A 25,964-nucleotide genomic window follows, 5' to 3' on the forward strand; every position below is an offset into this window, starting at 1 on the left:
TCGCCCATCGCCTCACCTGGACTCTCCCCTGCTCCCCCCCTCCCCCCTGCAGTCTGCTCTCCACCTGGCGGATGGGAGGTCCTATTAACACCCACGCCAGTTCACACTGTGACAAGGACAGAAAGTCACCCATGAGCCCACTGCCCTAATGAACATGTCCCACCCCTTATGTCCTTCCAGTCCCCGCTCAGGGGCACGCAGGTTCAGAGGGAAAGGGGCCTGGTGGGCGGCAGAGCCTGCACTTGAGCCAGGTCTGACTCCACATCGTGGTCCCCAGAGCAAGAAACAACAAAGGCTACTTTCCAGGTCACACTTTTATTTTTACAGAAGCGGCGGCCACACGGCCGCAGGGACATGAAGTATTCTGGACAGTAGCAGGCACAGCGCCTGCCGTGCGAGAGCCTGCCAGGGAGACTCATGCCTCTCTCCTCCGCCCCGAGACCAAGGAGGGAAAAATATCACACACACACCCTCCCTTTTAGCAACACCCCATTAAATTATACATCCGCCCAGCCGAAGAAACTGGCTATAAGTGATTTTACAGGAAACCTTCATGCCGCCACGAAACTCACGGCCCTGGAGGGAGGGGCCTGTCCTTTTACTTTCCACACACTGGCCCCCAGTGCGAAGTTCAATGCCATCTGGAACCAGCACACGGACGGACGGTGGTGGACTGGCTACGAGAAAGCTGGTAGCTCACCATGCTTGGAAGACTGCCCTTTCCAGGCAACACGTTATTGGAGTAAAACATTAACATGAGGCTGGTGCAATCCCAAACCCTCCCTGCCCAGCCCCAGTTCCGGGTGAGGTCTGTGGACAGGATTTGGTTTGCGGGACTAAAAACAACAGAGGCTGCCGGCATCTCTGGCCACATTCCCAGTGGCGTATGGATGGAGGTCTCACTGGTGAAAGGATGGGCGAGCCTTAGCTGTTGGGTTAATCTGCCCAGGTTAACCATTCCTCTACAGCAAGTAGGATCATCAGTTGAACCTGGAGCACATGGGCCCGCTAAATGCTAATGCCAGAATTCACGTGCTTTGCATACAAGCTAGAGAACGGGGTTTTTATATTTTCCCTATGCCCCCTCCCAGAGGCCAAAGGGGAAGGGAGTTCCTTTGTCTTCTGAGTGCTATGCGTGCACCCAGCACTCACAGGACCACACTCAGGTACTTTGCAGTGTGCCAAGCCCTGGGGGGCGGGTGTGTGTGTGTATGTGAGCATCTGTCAGTCAAAGCGTGAGTCTGAGGACTCAGGCAACCTACAGTGACAAGACCAACACTTCCTGCAAGCCTCTCTGAAAATGAGATGAGAGTCAGCCTTGGGCTGAAGGGAGGACCGTAAATGACAGACCATCCCCAAGGGTCCACTTGTTCATTTATTTTTCCTCTGATTTTCCACACAAATGAGGCTTTCCATGGGTTTTGCAACCACGGGGTCTGAGAGAGCCATGCACTTCTATAGCAGAATGGCCCCCAGGGAACGAGGACAAACTAGTTCAGAGGAACAAAGGACTTGCCCACAGCTGCACAGCACACTGACAATACACCAGGGGCTGAAACCCAGGCCTCCCGCCTCCTGCTGCAGTGTGCACTCAGCTCTCTCAGATGTCACTGCCTGGCACGGCTCACTCAACTCCAGCTTCGCTCACAGGGCACAATTCCTCCTCAGATTCTGGGTCTTTAGCTGAGGCTGGGCAGGTCTTAAGATGGAGTTGCATAAACAACCAAGTTTTAGTCAGTGGGGGCGGACCTAGGGAGGGTCCCTTCCCTCTGGAACGGAAACGGAGCTAACTTTTCTCTGAGCTTAGAATTTGTAAGGCACTGAAATTAACTACAGCTGGGGTGGGGGGAGAAAGAAACAAAGGGGATGAGTGGTTGGAGAAATCAAGCTGATGTTCTATTCCTTCAGCCCCACAGTGAGGATCCACATGGAACCTAACAACGGCGGGCTCCACTTTCCTGCGAGTATGGTCCACCCCACCCCGATATCAGAGTAACGCAGACGCACCCCCCACAACTAAGCAGGTGCTGGGGATAAGAGGCATGGGGGGCTGGGAAGCGGAGAATGAGCCCAGACCCTCTGGATCCAATTCAGAGCAGAAGCCACTCGTTCCACCTGTGCCGGAATCCCAGGCTTAGGCCGGGGTAGGATTCACCCTGAAATGTCTTCCCCAGGGACATGGTCCACTAGGAGTAGACTCGGTGATGGCTGAGGGGCATGCAAGCCTGAGCGTGAAGGAGGGAGGGGCAGGATCACCAAGGACGGCAGAGAAAACTTTGGGATCGGACCTGGCTTTGGCACAGCACTTCTTGGGCCTGCCCGCCCATCTGTTGCCCTACTGAGACCCCAGGGATGGAGAGGAACCTTCCTTCTCCCGTGAGGAGCAATTCTAGCTGACTGAAGCAATAGCGGTGCAACTCCAGGGCAACCTTACATCATTCCAGCCACGCCTGTGCCCAGGTGACCCAACATGGAGCTCTCGGGACTCAACCACTGAATCCGGAGCACTTCAGTCAGATGTGATGCTGAATGGGAAGCAATGATAGCTACTACAGCCTGTAGGCGATACTGTTACCCTCTGTCAACAGATGAAGAGCCAGGATCAGAGGGGCTGAGTGACTCACTCAGAGTCACACAGTGAATGAGTGGCTGAATGGGAATTGGACTCAGGTTTACCTGACTCCATATCCCAAGTCCTTCCCCCTCCGCTGGGCGGCCCCTGGAAGCTGGGAGCGGTCAATCGGGCCTGTCTGCGTGGGATTTCTGGAGCGGTTTGCTTCTGAAAGTGTGGATCTGGGAGAGCAGCCAAGTTTGAGTGAAGGGAAGATGCCTGCTGGCCACGGGGGCAGTGTCTCTTTGCGGGCGGGCTCTGGCTCAGTGCCTGGCGGCCTTGCAGATCTTGTCGTACACCTCGGGGAAGGCGTCCTGGCAATTGAGCTGCTCCCGCAGCTTGTGGTACAGGGAGCCGTCAAACATCTCCCAGAACTCCTCACGGTTCATGTAGCAGTCGGCGTACAGCATCTGGAACCTGCAGAACAGAGATGAGGGTGAGGACGGGGAGGCGATGGCAGTGGGACAGGGAGGGGAAGTGGATGAGAGAACCCCAACCGCTCTTCTGTGGCGCGCACTTTGCAGGCAGGAAGCGCTTTTGGATTTCCCTTGTTTAATCCCCTCATGACCTAGTAGTGCAGGGTGGTGCGGGAATTCTAATCCCCATTTTGCAGATGGGAAATTGAGGCTCAGGGTGTTAAGTGGCTTGGCAGTGGAGGCAGAGTGAGGAGCAGAACTCGGACTGCGGGCTTCCCCCGTGCTCAGTGCACCACACGGGCTCCCTGACAGGCCGCTGACTGCGCTCTTTGCGCTTTTTCACTGATGTTCCATAAACTGCGCATATTGAAAGTGTACCACTTGCTAAGTCTGACTTATGTATACAAACTAGAAACCATCACCTCGGTCGAGGTAATGACCCCCTCCTCCCCACCCCCAAGGGGTCATTGCTGTCTACCATCCAGGGATCTGGAATTTTATATAAATGGAAACATTGGCACTCCTTTTTCCTGGCTTCTTTCACAGTTACTCTGAGATCTGTCCGTGTTGTGTAGGTCAGGAACTTGTTCCAGGCCGTTTCCTGAGCACTGTTCTGATCCAGACCTCTGTGTAGCTTTCAGTCACGAATTCCTCCCTCCTTAGTTTTGCTTTGGTTTTCTCATCCATTTCTTTTTGATTCTTACATAAGGTATTGATTTTTTCATCTGTTTCTTCTTGCTTCTTGCATAAGTTGTTGATTTTTTCCTCCAACCCGTTTATGCACTCTAGGACCCTTAATCTGAATTCTTTTTCTGTCATGTTGTATGCCTCTGTATCACTTAGCTGCTTTTCTGGCGAGTCCTCCTTTTCTTTCCTTTGGGGGTTTCTTTGTCTACCCATGTTTGATCTCACCAACATACCTAGATGTTGAGTCGCTTAATGGCTGCTCCCTGGGTGGCAGTGGCTCCTCGAGCTGTGGTGGCTCCTCGGGCAGTTGTGGTAGCAGCTGCTCCTCAGTTGGTAGCAGCTCCTCTGGTGGGTGCTGTTCACAGCTGTGGTGGCTCTTCTGGCTGGTGGGGGGAGGCTTCATACGCAGCTGCTGATCCTCAGACAGGGGGTGTGGTGATCAGGAGGCTGCTGTTGCTTGGATCTGCTTTCCGTGAGAAGCAGGACTCCATGTAGTCGCGCTGTCCCAGATCCGGTGTCTCCGGGTTAGCAGCCGATCTCTGGATGCCGGGTCTTTGGGTGTACAGTATACGTTTCCAAAAAACAGCCACTCAAGATGGCGTGGTCTCCGCAGCTGAGCCGGCGCTCCGGGAGAGATTTCAGCCGCAGTCTCCAACTTCAATCTGCTTTCTCCGGGATTCCTCCGCCTTTCCCGGCTGCAAACTGTCTCTCAGCTGAATATCCTCTGCTTATTTGGGCTGTATGTTACCCGCTTCAGCTGCTCACCCTAACAGCTCCGGGACAAGGCACGGGACACGTCCATCTATACCTCCGCCATTTTCGATTCTCTAGCTTTGGTTTTCTAACCCGGAGTGGCAGTCCCTGAACATATGGGAAACCCCCATCATCTGCCCCAGGGCGAGGAGCGGATGCAGAGAGAAGAGGGGCAGGAGCCCGGCACCCCCACCTCACCTTTCACAAGGTACTTCCCGAAGCACGGCTACCTCAGTGAGTGACAGTCCCTCAGCGACCATCTAGTCCCGCTCCAGAGCTGGCCGCCTGGGCCCTTCCCCCATGCCCCTGCAGCAGTCCCCTAAGGCGGGCGGCCAAAGGGACTGTGCCACACTCTGAGCCACTCACCCATGCACACTGCGGACGAACTTCTCCAACTGCCTCATGCAGGACCTGGCTTCAAAGTGCTTCACACGTGGCTCCCCGTAAGCTCCAATGTCCACATAGAGCTCGGTCTCGTCTCCCTTGGGGTGTACCAGGCCAGGCTGGCTGGGCAGGATGAACGGGCACAGCCAGATGGGGTAGACCTGAGTGGGCCAGGGAGGAGGGTATTGGTGCTCTCTCTCCAACAGGTGACACGCTCATAGCTGGCCCACACCACCCTGACCTAAATGGAGGCCCTGCAGCACTGTCCAGGGGCCCCTCCTCTGGCTGCTCACAGCTTCATCCCAACCCCCAAGACTGGGCTGGGAGCACCCAACTCCACCACACCAGAGGGCACAATCTGAGCAGCTCATGGCGTGCTCGTCACTGGGCCCTACTACTTCTCTCCCATCAGGGCCATGGCTGAGCAGATCCATTTTGCAGTTGGGGACACTGAGGCCCAGAGGGCAGGCATGGGCAGTCCCACGGTTCAGGGAGACCATGCGTTCCACGGGATGGCTCTCGGCCCACCCTGCCCTGCCTCAGCTCACGTGGATGTCGTTGTGGAAGGTGTGCAGGGCTTGCATCATGCACTTCATGGGCACCAGCATGTCCTGCACCACGTGGTGCTGCTCGTACAGCTTGCGTAGGGTCTCGCCCTGGGTCAGCTTTAGGAGGGAGATCTTGGGAGGCACCATCCATCCAAAGAGGTAGCGGAAGATGGGGTTGTTGCCGAAGGGGATGATGTCCTGAAAGACAGAGTTTGAAGATGGAGAGAGAGAAGGAACCAACCGGGGCCAGGAGCCAGGTCCTCGTTCAGTGCTCAACATGTATGACAGGGTCCGCCCCTCCTATTTGGAGGGGCAAAGTGGAACCCAGGATTTACCCAGTTGGATTAGGGTTTGATTCTCAGCTCGGCATTGACCAGCTGTGATGACCTTGGGATGTCACTTAACTTCTCTGAACTCAGTTTCCTTATCTGTAAAATGGGACTTATAAGAATAGTGATATACCAAATGCAAGGCACTCAGCCCAGTGCCTGGAACAAAATAAGGTAAGGCAGCTATGACTGCTTTCCTAGTTGCTGAGGTTAGAGGCTGGCACAGAGCAAACATCCATGAGCGTTTGAGAGAAAAATGCTGTTGAGTGTGAAGAGGAATCTTCAGAGAGCTTAAGCAATTTCTTTTCCTTTAAAAAATTTATTGAGAGAGAAACATCAATTTGTTGTTCTACTTATTTATGCATTCATCGGTTGCTTCTTTTATGTGCCCTAACTGGAGATCGAACCTGCAACTTTGGTGTATGGGATGACACTCTAACCATCTGAACCTCCCGGCCAGGGCCTTAAGCCACTTTTCTAAGGTCACACATCCAGGACAGCTCTCACTGCAGTGGGCAAGGTCTGGCTCAGGTTCAGTAATGAGCCCACTGGTTTACAGCATCTCCTGGGAGTCTCCTGGGACAAATCTGGCCCTCCTCTGGTTTTGTAAATAAAGTTTTATTGGAACACAACCATGCCCATTTATTTACACACTGTCTATGGCTGCTTTCAGGCTGTAAGGGCAGAGTTGCTCCTAGAGAGACCTCATGGTCCATAAAGCCTAAACTCCTACCCTGGCCCTTTACAGAGAATATTTGCTGACCTCTGCTCTATTGTATGGATGTGGCTTCATTTATTTAATCAGTTCTCTACTGACGGGTGTGTAGGTCATTTCCTGAGCATTCCAATGAATGTCCTTGTGTGCATGTGCCCTTGCCCATTTACACGTCTGTTTACCTGCAAGATAAATTCCTAGAAGTGGAAAATTCTGCTTCAGACAGTGTATGCAATTTTAATGGGTTCTATTTTAAGAGCCTACACCATTTTATACTCTCCCCGACAACGTAGGAGACACAGTTTCCCACACCCTGGCCAGCACTCGTGTTATCAAACTTTGGCATCTCTCATTCGTAGAGGCAGAAAATGTGAGACTCCTGTCGTCTTGTTTCACCTGCCTTCAGTTCCGAGTGAGACGGCATCACCTTTTTAATGTTTAAAAACCATTTATATTTTCCCCCCTAAAAGTAGTCCATTGTTAGCCAAAAGTTATCAGCTGGAACCACTCCTTTTCCAAAGTCTCAACCTCGCAGAGTTCAAGTTTAAACAGTGTGCCCGGCCCCTCTTTCCTGCCTCTGTCTAGCCCCTGATCCGTCCTTCTACCTCGTATGACCCCGGGTCCCATGGCCCTGGCTTCACTCCTGGTCCTGTGCCGCCAGCACACCAAGGTCAGTCACTGCAGGGACCCTCACCACAGTCTCTTCCCTCCTGCGCCTCAGCCTCCCAGCTGCCCTGGGCTTTTACCTGTGTCCAGCCCCTACTGGCCTCCTCGCTCTGCTGGGCTGCAGGCCCCGCCACAGGTACGGGTCCAGTGGGCCCACCCTGACCCAGGATCCCAACCCCTGGGGCAGCCCCTGTGACAATGGTCTTCAAGAAACATGAACAACCTATCTACCCGTCCTTACTCCCCTGGATTAGCCAACCACCCACACTGCTGAACACGAGGACAGCAAAGGGAGGGAAGGACAGGGCCCAGGGCCCCTTTGCTTTCAGTCCTTCCTTCCTCACCAGTCACTAAGGTGAGGTGTTAGCAGAATGTGAATGTTATCAAGAAGGGAAATAAGATTTAAATGTTTAACTTTTATTTACTGAAAATAACATGAAATAGCAAATATTTATGATAAGAGAGAGACCATGGAAGGAAGGAAGAAACATAATTTAAAACCTTTGACGGCACTTTTTCCCTGCTTTCTACAGAGTCCTGAAAATTATGCAGCTAGTTAGCCCTGACCCCAAATATTGCTGACTGACTCTCTGGGTGAGAGGAAGGAACTGGACCAGCCAGGCATGGCCCAGGTGTAACGAAAATGCAGGGATCACCCGGAATGCTGATCACTCCCACATACCAGTGCCACCTCACCTCCGCCCTGGAGTCCTGATGTGGAGCCAGCTGCCCACTCGCTGTCCTACCTAGATGTCTGAAAGGATCTCAAACTGACATCCCCAGACCGATCTTCCCATTTCCCTTCCCAGACCTCTCCCCGTGTTGCCCATGGCAGTCAATGGCACCTCCAGCCTCCCAACGGCTTGGGCCTCTAACCTTGGAATCATACTCAGGGCCAATACGTCCGGAAGGGGTTAGCCCCACCTTCACGGACTCCCCCAATCTGACATATTTTTCCTCCTCCCCTGTACCACCCCGGACAACAGAAATCTTTCTTCTACTCTTCCACTTTTGTCACCCTCCCTGCCCCCCATCTACCCTCCATCTAGTTGTCAAAGTTATTCTTTTAAAACAACAATCAGGTCAAAGCACTTTTCTGTGCAAAACCCTCCGCCAGTTTCCTATCATACTTGTAGTAAAATATAAAGTCCTTCCTTGATCTATAAAGACACGCATGATTTAGGCTCTGGCTGCTGTGTGACCTCATTTTCCACCAGGGTTCTAGCTCAGGGGCTTTTGTGCTGTTTTTTAAAAGTATGCAACCTGCTATGACAACTGGATAACCGTATATCTTCCACCATATAAAAACTGAACTTTGCCCGGCCAGTGTGGCTAAACCAGGAGGTCCTGGTTCGATTAACGGTCAGGGCACATGCCCAGTTTGTGGACTCGATCCCAAGTGTGGTGTGTGCAGGAGGCAGCCAATCGATGATGTTTCTCTCTCAGTGATGCTTCTTTAAAAAAATACATTTTATTGATTTTTTACAGAGAGGAAGGGAGAGGGATAGAGAGTTAGAAACATTGACGGGAGAGAAACATCGATCAGCTGCCTCCCGCACACCTCCTACTGGGGATGTGCCCACAACCAAGGTACATGCCCTTGACCGGAATTGAACCTGGGACCTTTCAGTCCACAGGCCAACGCTCTATCCACTGAGCCAAACCGGTTAGGCCTCTCAGTGATGTTTCTATCTCTCTATCCTTCTCCCCTCCTCTCTGAAATCAATAAAAATATATTTAAAAATAAATATAAAAAAATAAAAAACTTAAAATAAATCAATAACCTAAATATCAGAGCTAAAGCTATAAGCTTTTAGAAGAACACATAGGGACAAATCTTCATGACCTTGGTTTTGGCAATGGATTTTGAGATATGACACTAAAAGCACAAGTAATAAAAAATAGATACACTGGACTTCATCAAAACTAAAAACTTTTGTGCATTAAAAGATATTATCAAGAAAGTGAGAAGTCAACCTGTAGAACGGGAGAAAATATTTATAAGTCATCGATCTGGTACAGTAAGGGTCTAGTATTCAGAATATACAAACTCTTACAACTCAGCAACAAAGATAATGCAATTAAAAATAGGCAAAGGAACTGAACAGACACTTCTCCAAAAGAATATGCAAAAGGCCAATAAGAATGTGAAACATCACCCGTCATTAGGAAAGTGCAAATCAAAATTACAATGAGATTTCATTTCACACCCACTAGGATGGATGGCTCTGGATGGCTATAATCAAAACCCAGAAAATAACAAGTGTCCGTGAGAAGGTAGAGAAAGCGAACACGGCTGCTGGGAGTGGGAAGTGGCCCAGCCACTGTGGAGAAAAGTTTGGCAGTTCTGCAGTAAGTTAGACACAAAGTTACCCTACGAATCAGCAATTCCACCCATAGGCATACACCCCAAAGCATGGAAACCTAGTACTCCAACGAGTTCTTGTCTATGGATGTTCACAGCATGATCCACAATGCCAACAGGTGGAAACAATCTAAACATCCAACCACAGGTGAATTTATAAACCAAGTGCGGGCTACCCACACAATGGAGCCTTAGCCAGCCGTGAAAAGGAATGAGTGCTGATACACGCTACCACATGGCTGGACCTTGAAAACATCATGCTAAGTGAAAGAAGCCGGTCACAACAAGCTACATATTGTATAATTCCATTTATATGAAATAATCTAAAACAGGTAATTTATAGGGACAGAACAGATTGACAGTTGGGAGAGGCTAGGGAAAGGAAGAAAGGGAAGCATCTAATAGGTACCAGATTTCTTTTTGGGGTGATCAAATGTTTTGGAACTAGACAGAGGTGATGATTGCACAATATCATGAATGTACTAAGTGCTACTACACTGTATAATTTTATTTTTATTTGTTTAAATCGTATAATTTTAAATGGTTAATTTTATATGATTTCACTTCAATTAAAAGCAAAAAGGAAAAACACCCATGCAGCCCCCTGAGGAACTGTGCTCACACTTTCTTGGCCTGGCGCGCTCTCTCCCAGAGCTCCGCATGGCCTGTCCTACCTACGTTCAGGTCCCTGCTCATAAGTCATCTCCTGAGAGGCCTTCCCCGAGGCCCTTATTTAACATGTTCCTGCTCCCCATCCCTCCTCGCACAACAGCAAATTCTTGCTCACCTGTCCAGGCCAAGCTTAGGCTACCTCCAACCCTAGACTGACCGCTTCCTCTTTACAAGGTGATGTTTGTCTGCTTGGCGAGGCTACAACTCCTCAACGACGGAACAGGTCAGTGTTCCCCAAATCTCCCACCAGCACCCCATTCTCAGGTGCTCAGTGACAGCCTGTTGCTTTAAGTGAAGATGGTCCGATCCCTCAGAAAGAAGCGACTGTGTTGCTGTGTAAGAGGGTGTTCCGATTCCCCAGGACAAAGCCACGCTTTTCCCTTGAGGGAGAGAGTGTGGCTACCGTGTCAACTACCCTGGTTCCCTGCCCAGCAGGGCGGGAGGAGCCAGGACCTGGGAAACCCGAGCCTCACCTGGAGCTCCCAGAAGATGCTGCGCGTGTGCCGGTGGTAGTAGTGTCTCAAGGGGATGTACTCCAGGCCCTCTCGGTTTGTCTTCAGGTAGTTCTCCACGTGCTTGAAGAACCAGGGCTTGTAGTAATTGCCAATGCTATTCAGCTGAAATGACAGAGGGCTTTGTGTCAGTCCACAGACAAGCACCAAGGGCCAACAGAGCGTAACAGCGATCCCCGGCTTCTGTTCAGCGCTCCTGGCCTTTTCAAAGCTCTTTCATGTCTATTATCGCCTTTGAGACTCTTGACAGCCTGGCAAGGTTAAGCACAGCGGGAATTTGCTAGCAGCGCGGGCAGAAGCTCAAAGAGGGTAAGTGGTGTGCCCAGGCCCAACAGCTAGTTTCTGACAGTCTAGTGGGCTTGGTGACCCGACCTCGTCTGCTGCTCCTTCTCAATGAGAAAACCAAAGTGCAAATGTTTACCAGCATCTCTCACAACGCAACGCTCCATGCCGGTGAATCCCTCCCTCCCTGCCGCCCACCAGGCGAGCGCTGGCACCAACACCGAGCACGGGTCATCTCCTCACTGGGTCCCGGGGCCAACAGCACTAATTAACCTCGGCACTTGCCCTGCCACTGGAGACCAAGCCCCGCGACCCTGAGCGCAGCGCTCGCCCCAGCAGACCATCAATGGAGGGAGCTCGCAGAGTGAACCAACGTGTTTCTCCAGCACCAGTCCTTGTGGCCCCGATGCCTACATGGTCTGTTCAGCTGATGATTCCTTCGGTCCTAAATGGTTCAAGACTTCTGTGTGCCCAGCTTGTCTGGACCCCAGCTTCCTCATCTGTGAGATGAATTAGGCAGATGCTAGTGGAGAGCAGCGGGGCGGCACCCTGGAGAAGCACAGGCTCTCAGGCACCAGCTGTGCGACCTTGGGCGGGCCACTCTCTCAGCCTATTTCTTCACCTATAAAATGGTATTAAAAATATACGTGCTGGCCCTGGCCAGCATTGCTCAGTGGCTAGAGCATCAGCCTGTACACCGAGAGGTTGTGGGTTCAATGCTTGGGTTACAGGTTCTCCAATTTGGTCGGGGCGCCTGTGAGAGGCAACCAATTGATGTGGCTCTCTCACATCAATGTTTCTCTTGCTCTCTCCACCCCTCCTTTCCACTCTCTAAAATCAATGGAAAAAATATCCTCCAGTGAGGATTAACAAAAAAACAAACAAAATGTGTATATCTATGTGTACATATATATATATATATATATATACTCTCTGGAAGTGTATTTGGTGCCTATTGAAAATGATACACACACACATACACACACACACATACACACACACATACACACACACACACACACACACACTGCAGATGCTCAGGCCTCACACACACCAGCTTCTCAGGGATGAGAGGCGCCCAGTTTTATGGGGCAGGTAGGATCACACCCAGCTGGTGGGCTCAGCAGAAGGTCGGAAGTAGAGAGTGGAGGCCACTTAGGAGAGGAAGAACGTTGCCAGGGGACTATTAGGGAGGGACAGAGGCAAGAAGTGAGCCAGCCCCAGAGTAGCCACGATCTAGGCAGCGTCACCGGCACATAGTGAGTCTGTTCCTTATCTTCTTCATGACCTTGCAGGGCGGGGCTGTCCCTGTTTCATGGATGGGACTGAGAATCTTCAAGGTCGAACAGATTGTCCAAGGCCACAGGCTGCCAAGAAGCAGTCCAAGGACGCACCCTATGTTACACAACAAGACCAAGAACCTTGAATGGTGGACTCTGGAATGTGGGCATGGTCAAAACAAAACAAAAGGCTATTAATTTCTTTCCTGATTCTAAAAGCAACATATACCCTGTGAAAATTTGAAACACTGAAGAAATATGACTTGGGAAGACAGCTCTGTAGCCTCATCCTTGTAACCTACTAAAACTAACGTGCATTCTTTAGGTTTTATTTTCTATGTACCTACATAGATTTATAAAAGTGGGACCATTCTGCACATACTCCTACCCAATTTGTTTTTCCCCACTTGTAACACACTAGGCTGGCCCTCGGTAGGTTACTTAGCCACTCTGAGCCTATTTTCTCTGCAGGCAAACTGGAGACATGACTACTCCCTGTGGTGGTTGGAAGACTAAAAGGCAATGCAGATGCCTGACCACAGTGGGGGGCACAGTATTCAGTCCCTGGTCCCCATTGGCCTTCCACTCCCACATCCCCTTGCCGACCCCCTTCACCTTGGAGCCAACCAACAGTTTGGGTGGCTGCTCCCTGGGTGTCATCCTCTCGTGCTGGCCACTCTGCTGGTAGGCCACCTTGCAGGGAGGAAACCCGGGCCACGATGTACCGGGAAACTGGGGTGACAGAGCCTGTTTGTCCAACTGTTTCTGAGAGGACAGCGTGGAGGACACCATGTGCTGGCCTCTGCCTGCTGATGGCATGGAGACTGAAGCCCAACGGGCGCATAGCAACCTGAGCTAACCCCCCGAGGGGCCTGGCCGCACTCCTAGCAGTGGCGCCAGCTGCATGATGAAATCGAGACTTGAGGGGACCTGGAGACAGGTGCTCTTCGACAGACTCATCAGGAACCCCTTTCCCAGAGAAGCCAGATTGCTCACCTCTCCCAGGGCACACAGCTGGGGCAGCCAGGTGGCTGCCTGAGTTCCAGCTCCCACCCTGGCACTTAGATCAGCCACTTCCTGTCCCTGGGCCTCCTCTGTGAAAAGGAGGCGGGCTGCCTCCTCCCAGGGCCACAGTGAGACTCCACGGCACGGTGCCTGCAGAGGGCCTAGCGCAGTGCTTGGCACACAGGGACACGTTCATGAGCAGCCTCCCACAGGAATATTTGGAAGAAATGTTCCTCAAAGGACATGTCCACACATCTGACGGCAGCTCTCACTCTCCCCTCCCAGCCCTCTTCCCACTGGGCTTCAAGGTCTTGCTCACAGGACACTTGGCCAAAGGCTGTGGCCTGGGGCCCCAGCCCCTCTGCCAATGACACCAGATGGGCCTCTGGGGAAGGTCTCGGTCTTCTCCTTGGGAAAAGGGGTCCGGGTGCGCAAACATTTTAAAAGTTGTACAAACCCCTCTGCCCAATTGTAAGCTTAGGTGGCATTTAACACATCAAACAGATGACAGAAGAGCTGGTACAGTGGGGGTGGGGTTCCCCATGCCCCTCCCTCAGCTTCTCACCACTGGCAGCCTCCAAAGGAAAGCTCCACAGAAGCTGGGCAACCCCTGAACCAGACGGCCTCACCAGGTGGCGAGGTCACACGTGCGGATGGGGCTTGGCCTAGGAAGCACCAGGGCACTTGGGCTCCGTGTCTGGTGTTTCCACTCCTGGTCCAGGCTCTCCACCGTCAGTGCTCACCAGTGTCCCACGAGGAATGGTGCTCAACCAACATTTGTGGCTGATGCTAAATTCTAGAAGCTGGCATGGAGGGGAAGGGACACTGAAGCAGGAGTCAGAGACCCAAATTAATAGCTGCCCTGTGCTAGCTGTGTGTCCTCAGAGGAGTCTCTTTCCTGCTCTGGGCCTCATTTCCTTATTTGGAGAGAGAATTGTACCAAATGATTTTTGAGTCTCTTGCAATTTTAAAATGTTTTAAGTATATATAGGTGTCAATCAAGCACCTTAAGAGTGCCTATCCCTCAATCTACTAATTCTACTTTAAGACAGTGTTTAAATTACAAACAAAAGATGTTCATCGCTACATTAATCTAGGTAATGAAAAACTGGAAGCAGTTTGAATTTGCAACTGTGGGGCAGGGGTTTAGTAAACGACAGAGCATTCACTCGAGGCAACGTTCCACAGACATTAAATAGGACTATTTTTGAAGACAATGTAAGAGCATGGAGAAACGCTTATCACGCCAGACAAGGAAAACACATTTGAACAGGGGATCACAGCCGAAGACAAACAAAACCGAAAAACTGTGTGTGCAGAGAGATGTTCAACCTCACAAGCGACCTGAGGACGGCAAACCAAAACGAGATACTATTTTTAACCCTATCAGATTGGCAAAAGTGAGAGACCGAAACTACCCAGTGCTGGCAGGAGGGAGGGGAAAGGCATGCTCACGGACCGCTGCTGGGAGAGGACCGGATGCTGCCGCTCTGAAGGGCTGTTTGGTCGTAGCTGTCAATTAACATGCTCAAACCCTGGGGTCAGAAACTCCACTTTCTGGAATGATTCTACAGAAATGCTCATACAAGAGGCCAAGGACAGGTGTAAGAGAATCAGTGCAACCTTATTTTTAAGAGCAAAACATTTTTAGCAATATAAATACCCATCAGTAAGCAGTGAGGTAGGTCAATATTTACATGCAGCAAGGGGATCCTACGGAATGAAATGAGGGCATGTATGCGCGCGCACGCACACACACACACACACACACACACGCACGTACACGCGCACACGCACGCACGCACACACGTACACACGAAGAAATAAGCCCTAAGGAACACACACCAAACTGTCAAAAGTGGCTGTGCACCTGAGGGTGAAGAGACGTATTTTAATTTTTTTCTTTATATATTTCAACAATATTGTTATATTACCTTTTTTCATTTAGTGAACCCCCACCTGAGGAGTGGAAGGGATGGGGAGAGGCAGAGAGAAACATCGATGTGAGAGAGACACATCGATTGGTTGCCTCCCACAGGGGCAGGGGATCAAGCCTGCAGCAGAGGTACTTGCCCTTGACTAGAATCGAACCCATCACCCTTCAGTCTGCGGGCCGATGCTCTATCCCTAGAACCAAACTGGCCAGGGCTGTTATACTATTTTTGTAGTTTAAAAACTAAAAAAAAAAGTTCTATGCACCAAAAAGAGAGGAAATAAATATAACGAACATGTTAGCAACAGCTGGCTTTGGGTCATGGTTATAGGTAGAGCCTGTTCTTTCCTGCTTGCTTACACTTTCCAAGTCTCTCCTAATAAAACTCATAAAAACTCTTATAAAAAGCTGCTATTAAAAATTACACAGTAACTTGAAGAAGTATCCATTTGTATTCGGAGGCATCCAATCAATTACTAAATTGTGGCTTTGCCATCTGTGGCGTTTATATGACCTCTTAGAACTCGGTTTCCTCATCTATAAAATGGGGTTGCTGTGAGGATCAAAGCTTACACTTATCAAGAGACAGGCACATATCTGGCAGGTGGTAAGAGCAGAGGAAATAGAAGCTTCTGTCACTGCCTAAGACAGCTCTGCCTATAGGTCCTGCTGCCTGAACCCCAGGTGGGCTGACCCAGATTGCAGCCTTGAAGAGGGTGGCTGTGAGTGTCAGCGTGGCTCTTAGGGTCAGTCCCAGCCCACCCAGGCCGCCCTCCTCCCGGCCTGTCTACAGCAGCTGATGCCCCGCCTACCTTGCTGGGCTCCACCTCGTCTGTCATGACCCCCGTCATGATGACAGCCTCGTCCAGGGAGTAGAGCAGCCCTTCCACAAAGTGATTCTCCTGCTGCTGGGACTCGTGCTTGAACTTGTCACAGATCGCCTCCAGGCCCCGCACGGGCTCAAACCGCAGCTTGATGTACTTCTTGGCGGGAATGATGCGAATCTCCGCGGCGACCAGGAAGCCCAGGGTCCCACACGACCAGGGCACAGCGTAGAACAGGTCTGAGTTTTCTGACTGTGAGCAGAGTTAACACGTGCGGAGACCTTTAGCCTGGGCCCCACATCGCAGCATGTTCAGCAGGAACACAAAGAACCGGCCTGAACTAAACTTCTGTCACCATCTTGTGTGAACCCACAGGCACGTCACAAGCTGTGCTTTCTGGCCTCAGCTTTCCCTCTGCAGCCTCAGCATGACCTTGACCTGACACGGCCCTGTCAGGGGTGCTCACACAGAGTGCCTTCTCCCTCCTCCACCTCGGCACAGCCCCCAGACCACAGGCTACCCAGGAAGAAGCCAGGACCAGCACTGCCCAAAGACCCAAAACGGGGGGCCAAGGGCCAACCCAGGCTAAACAAAGAGCAGAACCCTTACTGAGGGTCATGGTCACCAGAGGAACATTAAAATGCCTCCCTTCTGGGCCATTATCTACATTTACAAAACCTTTCCCAGTCCGTTCGCTATGGACTCCCCCCACAGCCTCGGGAGAGCATTAACACTCCAGTCTAATAGATAAGGAACATGTGTCAATGGTCAAAGCCCACCCAAGCCTCCCCACTGTGAGCGCTGAGATGCCATCCAACCCCCAATCCAGCGATTCAGCGTTCTCCCTGCAAAGCCTCATCTGCTTCCCCAAATCTGCTTCCTAATAACGTCGCTTTGTTTGGGCAACTACCTTAGAGACAGACAAGAGACTTTTCAGCTGGCCATTCTAACCTGATTCTTAGATCCTAATAAAGTGCCTTTTGGAAAAGTCCAGCTTTGCCTGGGCTCTACCCAGAGGACCGCTGTGTGGTCTTTGCTGCCCTCAGTATAGCCGGTGGGGCAGGGGCTGGAGCAGGGAAGCTCTGCAAGAGGCCGGCTGAAGACTCAGGAACAGCCGAAGTGGGCAACGGTCCCCACCTGGGGCACCCGTTAATCCCACAGTCAGATCACAGCAGCAATTCCCAGGCGTCTGCCGCATGCGACTTTCTCCTGACAGCACATCTGTCAGACGGGAACCTGGGCCTCGGAGAAGGTAACTCACGAATGTCTGCCTCTTCTCTGTGCTGGTAATAAACAGGTCAGAAGGCAGGGCCCATCTGTTCAGGGAAATGGACTACACTGATGTGAAAGAGGCTGCTCTTGTCCAAGACCTGAGCTCCCAAGCTGGGGATCCTGCCCTGGACTCTTCTGTGAGGCCGACACGGAGGCTCCCTGAAACACCCGCTCTAAAGGCTCGCACTGCCCTCCCACCCAGGGGCCCCTTAGACAGGCCCGGGAGATCTGATTTCTCTAAGGTTCAATCCTGTCCTACTCCTGGGGATAAATGCCCTAATGTCTGTGTCCCACTTTGGGCAGTAAATTATTTTTTTTATTTCTCCAAAACTACCTCTCTTACCGCTTTTAGTTACCCCTCACAGCATCTGACACGGAGCTTTGATTCCGAGGCCCGACTTCTCTACAGAAGTGGTATAGTGTAATGGACGGCTAAGGACATTGACCTGGGAGCTCAATAACCTGGCTTCGAACCCAGCTCTGTGTGATTTACTAGCTGTGACCTGGGGTAAGTTTATTAACCTCTCTATGCTTTACTTTCCTATCTATAAAATGTGGCTAATAATATACTTAACTCATCAAGTTGTTGAGGGATTAAAAGCCTTAATATATGTAAAGCATTTAAACAGTGTCTGAGCACATAAAGGGGCTATTTAAATCTTGGTTGTTGTTATGAATACAGACCCAGACTGAACAACGGTATTTGAGATGAAACACCCCCAAGGCGCCACCTCCCCAGTGCCAGGCTCCTGGGTGCCCAGGGCAGGCAGGTGGGGCATCGGACTGTGAACTCACCGGGGTGCATCGTACAAAGCTGCCATCGGCCAGGACCAGCTCGTAGGCGGTGCAGATGTGCTGGAACAGGCCATACTTGTGGGACGATGACTCGATGCCCGTGCCCATGATCAAGCCCCCTGCAGAGACACACGTGTTAGCCAGGAGGAGGTGCGGGGTGTAGGGTGCGAGGGGAGGCAGGGATTGGGTAAAGGGCACTTCACTGGAGCTGGGAGCTCATAGCACAATGATATGACAGGGCTGGCAGAATGGGCTGTCCACTTAGGGGAGATTTCCCATGCCTGTGGATCTGGAGAGTGGGAGAGAGAAGGGAGGGGTCAGGTGGGAGTGTGAGGGCTTGCTCGGAGGAAGGGGACGGATAAGAGGCCCTGTCAAGGGCATGCACACCCTCACCTCTGGCCAGACCCAACCTACAAACCTGTGTGCATTCATTTTCACAGGGACCTTAATGGAAAGGGGGGGTTGTTTGGGTGGCAGAAAGCTGTGTCCCATGGGAACAGTTAAAGGGACTGAAGGTGTGTCCCCCGGAGAAGAGAAGGCTTTGGGGACCCCAAGTCCTCCAGAAGGAAAGAGACTAGACATATTCTGTGTGCTCCACAGGGCAGAGTTGGAGCCGTGCATATGTCATAGGGAAGCAGATTCAAGCCAGAGATTGAGAAGTGCTGCCTGATCTTTTGAGCTGTTTAGAAATTAAATGTCAGGCGGGGAGCCTCTGGAACTGGGGGGAACTTCTGTCACGGATGGAACAGTGGAGACGCCTGCACTGGAGGGAAGGGGGGCCAAGGTGCCTCAACTCTGATCCTAACACCGTCTGAGTCCTCACCCACTGTGAGGTCATCGAGCTCGGGCAACACAGGCAGGGTCCAGCCAATGGAGGTCAGCAGGGCAGTCACCTGACCCATAGTCACCAAGGGTTCCACACGGACAATCTGTTGACATAAGAAGAGTAACCGGGTCACAAGGAGGCTGCCAGGCCTAACAGGGGCTTCTGCATGCAGGTGTCCTTCAAACCGTCCCAAACAATCAATGCAGACATGCCTACTCAGCCTTTACAGTCGCTTTCCTTCCAGTGAATGGGGTTTCTGGCTCTGGGTTTGCTATGGTTTAATCTTATCCTTTCAAATATCTTCACACTTAATACTTAGTCTATTTTTCTTCTAGATTACAGATTTGGAAGATCATACATGAAGAAAATAAAAGTCATCCATATCAATGCTAATACCGGAGTGTATGTCTTTTCAGTCTTTTTCCATGAATGTTTATATTGCTATTTTATATGTTTTAATACAATGCATAGACATACAAATACAAACACACACACACACATTCTTATCTTTTAAAATTTAACACAATATGATAACTATTGTCTGTCGTTATTAAAAACTCTCGGAAAATGTGATTATTAATGTGACATTAATATGCCATCGCGTGGACTTCAGCGAGATGGAACAAAAGGGACCAGATTTACCTTGCTGCCTGAAAACAAAGAATGGACAAAATATATAAAGCAAGAGTTTTCAACATAGTGGGCATTAGGCAATGAAGTTAATGATCGCTGAGAGGGGGAGCGGAGAGAGGGGGAACACAGGGGCCCCATGGACTCTGAGTTGAGAGCCCAGAAGACAGAGGTGAATAGAATTTGCAGGACAGAGTACTGGAGAGGAAACTGTACAGAGAGAAAACTGAAGAGCTGCAAAGGGTGCCCACTGAGTATTCAACGGAGTACAGAGCAGTGCATACACAAGGAGATTACCCGAGGCTGAGGCCAGGGATCGAGCCACCAGAAAGGACAACAGGTAACAGTGCAGGGAACAGTATCTGTTCCCACGAGCTGACTGGAAACCTCATGCTTCACATAGCATTGAGTAGAGTCCCCAGAAGGGTCTTGCCTCCCAGAGGGGAATAGCTATCCCTGGATTTAAATGCTGCTCTGACCCCACAGCATCAAACTGTTTCCTAGTAACTTAGCTATATCCCAGAACAAAGCTCAAGAAGGGTTATAGGAATACAAAAATATCCAGCACCCAACAAGGTAATATGCACAATGTCTAAAATCCAATCTAAGTTTACTAGGCTCGCAAAGGGGCGGACAAATTCAACCCACAGTGAGGAGAAAACTCATTAATCTGTTTTGACAAAATGGACCCAGATTTGACAGATATTAAAATTAGCAAACAATGGCATTAAAATAATTACTGCTGTATTCCTTATGTTCAAAAGTTAAATAAAGACATATCAAACTTTTAGAAATAAAAACCACAATGTCTGAGATGAAAAATACACTGGCTGGGATTAACAGAAAATAGACATTGCAGAAGAAAAGAGCAGTGAACTTCACACACAGCAATAGAAACTATTCAAAACGAAACATTCTAGGAAGAAAAAATCAACAGTGTATCAGAGTGAGTTGTGGAACAATTTCAAGTGGCCTAATATATGTGTGATGGCAGTCCTCAAAGAGGAGAGGGTGGCAGACAGAAAAATATTTGAAGAAATAAAGACCCAAATTTCCAAATTTGATGAAAATTATAATGACTCCCAAGCACAAGAATTATGAAGAAAACTATACCAGGGAATATGATAATTAAACTGCTCAAAACTAGTGATAAAGAGAAAAATCTTAAAAACAGCTGGCAGAGAAAAATGACATGTAACATACAGAGGAACAAAGATAAGGATAAGAGATTTCTTGTTGGGCTCGGCTGTGGTGGCTCAGTGGACTGAGCGTCCTCCCATGGACCAAGAGGTCCCGGGTATGATTCCCAGTCAGGGCACATGCCCGGGTCTTTGGGCTTGATCCCCAGTAGGGGGCGTGCAGGAGGCAGCCAATCAATGAGTCTCTTTCATTGATGTTTCTATCTCTCTCCCTCTCCCTTCCTCTCATACAATGGAATACTACTCAGCAATAAAACAGAATGTACTTCTGACACATGCTTCAACCTGGATGAATCTCAAAATAATTATGCTGAGTGAATAAACCAGACAAGAGTACATATGCATGGTTCCATGTCTACAAAAGTCTAACTGCAAACAAATTTACAGTGACAAAAAGCAAGTCATTCTTTGCCTAGAGATGTGAGGGAAGAGGCAGAGGGCCTGCAAAAGGGATTACCAAGGCGCAGGAAGAAACTTTTGGGGTGATTGGTATTATTCATTGTCTTGATTGTGGTAATGGTGTCACAGGTGTACACATACAGTGTCAAAATATATTATCAAATTGCATGTTATGTGTAGTTTATTATATATCAAGTATATTCAATACAGCTATGTAGGGGGGAAAGGCACAGGAGATTATGTAATTTGGCCAAGGCCTCAAAACAAAATGCCTTCATGTGGATATATAAATATCTAATAACTCCCTACTATTGGATGTTGTGTTGTCTTGGATTAGAAATGAAACTGTGATTGAAAGAAAGGAAGAAAGCAAGCAAGCTGTGGTACAACCTTTCCCTGTGTTGTCTTTGATTAAAGCTTGCTTCCTGTTTCCTTAGCCAGGTTTTAGAATAGAATTACTAGATAGGCCAAAGAGTCTGCATGTGTCCACAGCTATTAACAAGTGGGTCCCCAGAAGCCTGGGACAAGGCCCACCCTCCCAGCTACTTCCACAGCCCCTTGGTTGCCAGCATACTTCCTTACCAGCAGAGGCTAAATAGGTTCCCTCTGTCGCTCATTTTGCCCAGGATTTCCCCATCTGTCTTCCTGTGGAACTGCAGATAATCAAAGAATCCCCTTGAACCCTCAATTTGCCAACCTCTGAGATGGGGCTATAACTAATCTCTTTCAAGGCTGTGAGGCTTCTGAGGCTGGCAGTGGTCAGTAGGGCCTTCTGTGATGACCAAGGTTCTCAGTCCTATCCACTCTGGGATGCCCTTGGCTGAAATCATCTCGCTGCAAGTCTCCTGGACCAGGGGCAGTGCCCCACCCACTCCCAGAGCCAGGGAACCATGCCACTCTCACCTGTTTCTTGGTGTCCACCTCCAGAATGTCCATCAGGTTGATCATAATGTTTTTGTGTGTCTTCTTGTACTTCCCAACCCGGAGCGAGACGGTGAGCCAGCCAGGGCGCCCCGTGCACATGAAGGTCTTGCTGCCTTGCTCCTTCCATTCTCGTACCTGCAACCAGGGGACAGAGGCTGAGCTAGCTCCACCTGCATCCCCAGAGCAACTCGCAGGCCTGCTTTCAGGAAAGGGAGCTGAGAAGGATATCTTCCCTTGTCAGCAAACATTTACAGAGCCCTGGCCTTCTTCTAGGCCCTGGGAGGCCCACCGGCCTTACCCTCTGGACTCTCCCTGGTGAGTGAGGCAGACAGGAAAGCTGAGGTGTTGCCACACTGCAAGGCAGAATGAAGAAAGAGCTAAATACAGGATCAAAGTGCTTTTTAACTCTAACTGGGAAGGTCAGGAAAGGCTTTGTATTGGTAATAGCAATCATACAAATGATAACCACCTACTGGGTCCTTGCACTGTGCTAGGCACTGTCTCATTTAATTCTTACAACACCAGGGGGTTGGGAGGATCTCCTTTTGCAAATGAGAAAACTGAGGCAAAATACCGTGTCCACAGTTATACAACCAGGGAAGGGCAGGGCCCAGATTCACAACCAGGACTATCAGACTTCTGGGAGGACAGATGGGCTTGTATTAACAGTCAACAGAGTAACAGCTAACATGTTCAGAGGCTTATGTGCCAAGCTCTGTTTAAGTATTTGCATGGGTTAACTCAGGTATCAGTTGGAGTGGAGAGGAAGGGCAAGGAAGGACCGTCAAGCCAATGAAAGGAAGAGCTTTTGCAAAACCTCTACTGTAAGTGACCAGAGCACAAAACGAGAATAAACAGCCTAGGAGATGACAAGTGATCAGGAACATGGAGGAAGTGCTCCCTTCCTACTAAGATGGACAAGCGGGGGAGGGGACAGCTAGCTATTGCTGTAACCTGTGGCCATCCATTTCTTCTTTATTTGCTTCTAACACTCCCATCTTCCTTTGGCCCAGGTGATGTTGATCTCCCCCTGCCCCAGGAGGCAGGCATATGAGTCCATTCTCCTAGCCGTAGTGACCAGTTCAGGGATCGGGCCTATGACTCAAGACTGGTTCCAAGAGAGGCACCTTCGCTGTACTGGGGCTGCTACGCTGGTTGGAAATAACCCAGAAATTGCTGGGCCTCCACAGGGAGACAGCCTCCCTGAGAAGGAAGTCAACCCAGAGGTAGGCAGAGCCAAGAGATTGCAGATGGATGGAAAGGTGGGGGTGAGGGACCCTAGATCCAGTCATGCCCGAGCCAGTTTTACTCCTGCACTTATCAGGACCTGGGTCAATAAAATCCCCCTTTTTGCTCACCAGTCTAAGTTGAGTTTTTATCACTTGCAACCAAGAGTCAGGAAGGAGATTGCATTGAAGCTGATGGGGCAAACAGCTCAACACGGGGAACAACTTTCCTACAATCGGAGGCCAGGGTGCCACAGGAAGTAGAGGTGTCCGAGCAGAGGGACGTTATCAAGGAAGGGATCCTGTGACTCGGGGTGTAGGAACGGCAGGAGGGATTCCATGACCAAGCAGCCTTGTCTCTGCCCACTGCAGTCCTAGGACACAATGCAAGCTCAGAGGTGTGGGGAATGGATTGGGGGTGCTCCGTTCAAGCCGGAGGGTGGGCCGCAAGGCCTGAAGTGGATGTGGAAGCCATAGCCTGAGACATGGGTTGAATAGGAGCTAACCAAGAGTTCTGGCAGGGAGGCAATGCTGTGGGGAGTGGCCATGTACATGCCAAAGAGGTGGTGAGGGCCCAGAGCAGAGGCAACTAGTTCGGTAACTATTACTGGTACATGCCAGGTATGAGGCAACAGAACCAGACCTACAGGGTGGAATGGAATGGAATGGGATGGGAAAGAAAAAGTGTCAGAGTTCAGGCTCTGTAAACAGCTGACCTGGGTTCCAGCCCCATTTACCAGCTATATCATCTTGAGCACTGACTTAGTTTGAACCTCAGTTTTTCCCAGTTTTGTAGAATAGGTACAAGACCTACCAGGGTTGCTAAGAGGATTAGAAAGAATGGACACTGCAGGTCCAGGGTGGTGCTCCAGGCTGGCGCTCCAGGCTGGCCAGGCCCCTTTGGTTTAGATGAAATAAACAAGAGATCAATGGGCTGTTCTGGGCCAGGTCCCATGAGTCAGAGGAGGGTTGGCTAACAGTCCCTGCCCTCCAGGAGCACATAATCTGATGGAGGAAAGAAACAGTTAAACGGAGAATCTGAACACAGGGAAAGAGCTATGAAAGAGGGTACAGCTGGGGAGGGAGGGTAGGCAGGGCTCTGGAGCCATGACTGTGACCGGCAAAACCCAGGGCAGCCAAACAGAGCACTTGCAGACACTGCCCTCTCCCACTCCACCCACGGGATTCGCTCTCCCTCGTGGGAATGCTCTGAACATCCATCTTAACATTCTTGCTGCAGCACCCAGCTCGGTGCACACAGACATGGAGGCTGCTGCACTTGTGGCGAGGCGGCTAGCAGGAAACAGAAGCTCTTTGCAACCTGACGCTAGTAAGAGAGGAACATAAGGAAGGGCAGAGGGAGCCAAGAACATGCCCAGGCCGGATGGCTATGTCAGCCCTGGACGCAACAAGGAGCTCGGCTCTGAGCAGCAGCAGGACAAGGCTCTGTGGGGGCTGGCACACCTCGGGATGTACAGAGGTGCTGGAAAGTGGGCACCTGTCTTGTCCAGGAGCGAGCACCTGGCCCAGAGCTGCAAGGCTCCTCACCTTGGCTAAGTGCTACCTTGTCACTTTGGTCCTTTATTCTAATGTGTCAAAAGCTCCTTGGTGGCACAGAGTAAACTCTGAATTGAAGTCCCCTCCATAACCCAGCTCCTGACTTTCCTTCCCCACTCCGCCTTCCTTCACACCTCTAGCCAGCTCCACCTCCTGCAAGCCCTCCCTCCTCAGAAATTGCTCCGGCCTGGTGATAGCTACCAGCTCATTCCCTCCCGCCCTCCCCGCCCCCCCGCCCCCTATCTTATGATTTTTTATATTCCTCGGTATCCGCAGGTGCTCTGCACATAGTGGGAACTCCACAAACATCGCAGCAATGTTTCATTCTCCCCGGGAAGCCCCCACCACCACATTTCTGAGCTCAAATCCCCCTAGAACGTCATCTCCTCGTGCGGTCTGGGCTCCCCCTGCACCGCAGAACACTCCGCACCTCGCGCCCGGAGGAGCACGCACACCACTCCATCCCTCGGGCCGGGGTGGACCCCGCCCGGGAGTGCTCACCTGCTTCTGGATGTCCCGCACACGCTGCCCATGGAGGCGCGGCGCGCTGCTGAGCCTGAACACCACCCAGGCGCGCACGTAGTAGTAGATGTCAAAGATGAGCGAGAGCGGCAGCAGGAAGAGACACACGAACACCCAGCGCTGGTGGATGAGCACGAACTCCAGCCCCTTCACGCGGATCCAGAGCAGGAAGAGCAGCGCGCACACGGCCAACGACACGGCGGGCTCCATGGTGGGGCCGACGGCGCGCCGCGCGGGGGAGGGGGGTACCGGCTCGCGTCTCCGACCACCGCCACCCGCCCAGTGCCCGCCTGCGCCCGTCGCCGGCTCCTAAAGAGCGGAGGGGGGTCGCTTCGCTGCCTCGCGATTGGCTTGGGTCGCAAAGGTTCGGTGGGCCGAGACTCGGGTGGCGACCAATGGCGAGCCGCGCGGGAGATCGGACCAGGAACCCGCTGCTTGTATTGGCGGAGGGAGTCAGGCCGCTCCACCCTCTTTGCGCCGACGCGCAGGGAGGGGTGGGCGGGGGACCCAGACGCTGGAGGGTCGACTGTGCTCTGCGTGGCGGGTGTCGCGGGGGCCCGGGCGGCGGGATTGGGACTTCTTAGCCGCCGGGCGCGGCTGCTTCCTTCCCCACCTCCTTAGGTGGCGCCTTT

At 51.1% G+C, this 25,964-nt stretch overlaps 1 protein-coding gene across 1 annotated transcript; it reads right to left on the reverse strand.

Annotated features, from left to right (window-relative positions):
* Positions 1 to 296: 296 nt before the first annotated feature.
* On the reverse strand, positions 297 to 25,631 carry DHCR24 (24-dehydrocholesterol reductase). Its single transcript, XM_070405208.1, has 9 exons — positions 25,312 to 25,631; positions 22,007 to 22,162; positions 18,873 to 18,978; positions 18,050 to 18,168; positions 15,971 to 16,234; positions 10,620 to 10,763; positions 5,400 to 5,597; positions 4,834 to 5,012; positions 297 to 3,028 (listed from the first exon to the last, which is right to left on the reverse strand). The coding sequence occupies exons 1-9, from the start codon at positions 25,540 to 25,542 to the stop codon at positions 2,875 to 2,877; spliced, it is 1,551 nt and encodes a 516-aa protein (XP_070261309.1). The 5' UTR covers positions 25,543 to 25,631; the 3' UTR covers positions 297 to 2,874.
* Positions 25,632 to 25,964: the final 333 nt, after the last annotated feature.

Source organism: Myotis yumanensis, unplaced genomic scaffold (assembly GCF_028538775.1).
Source record: "Myotis yumanensis isolate MYYU_CA2020_CCGP unplaced genomic scaffold, mMyoYum1.0.hap1 SCAF_2, whole genome shotgun sequence".
NCBI lineage: Eukaryota > Metazoa > Chordata > Mammalia > Chiroptera > Vespertilionidae > Myotis > Myotis yumanensis.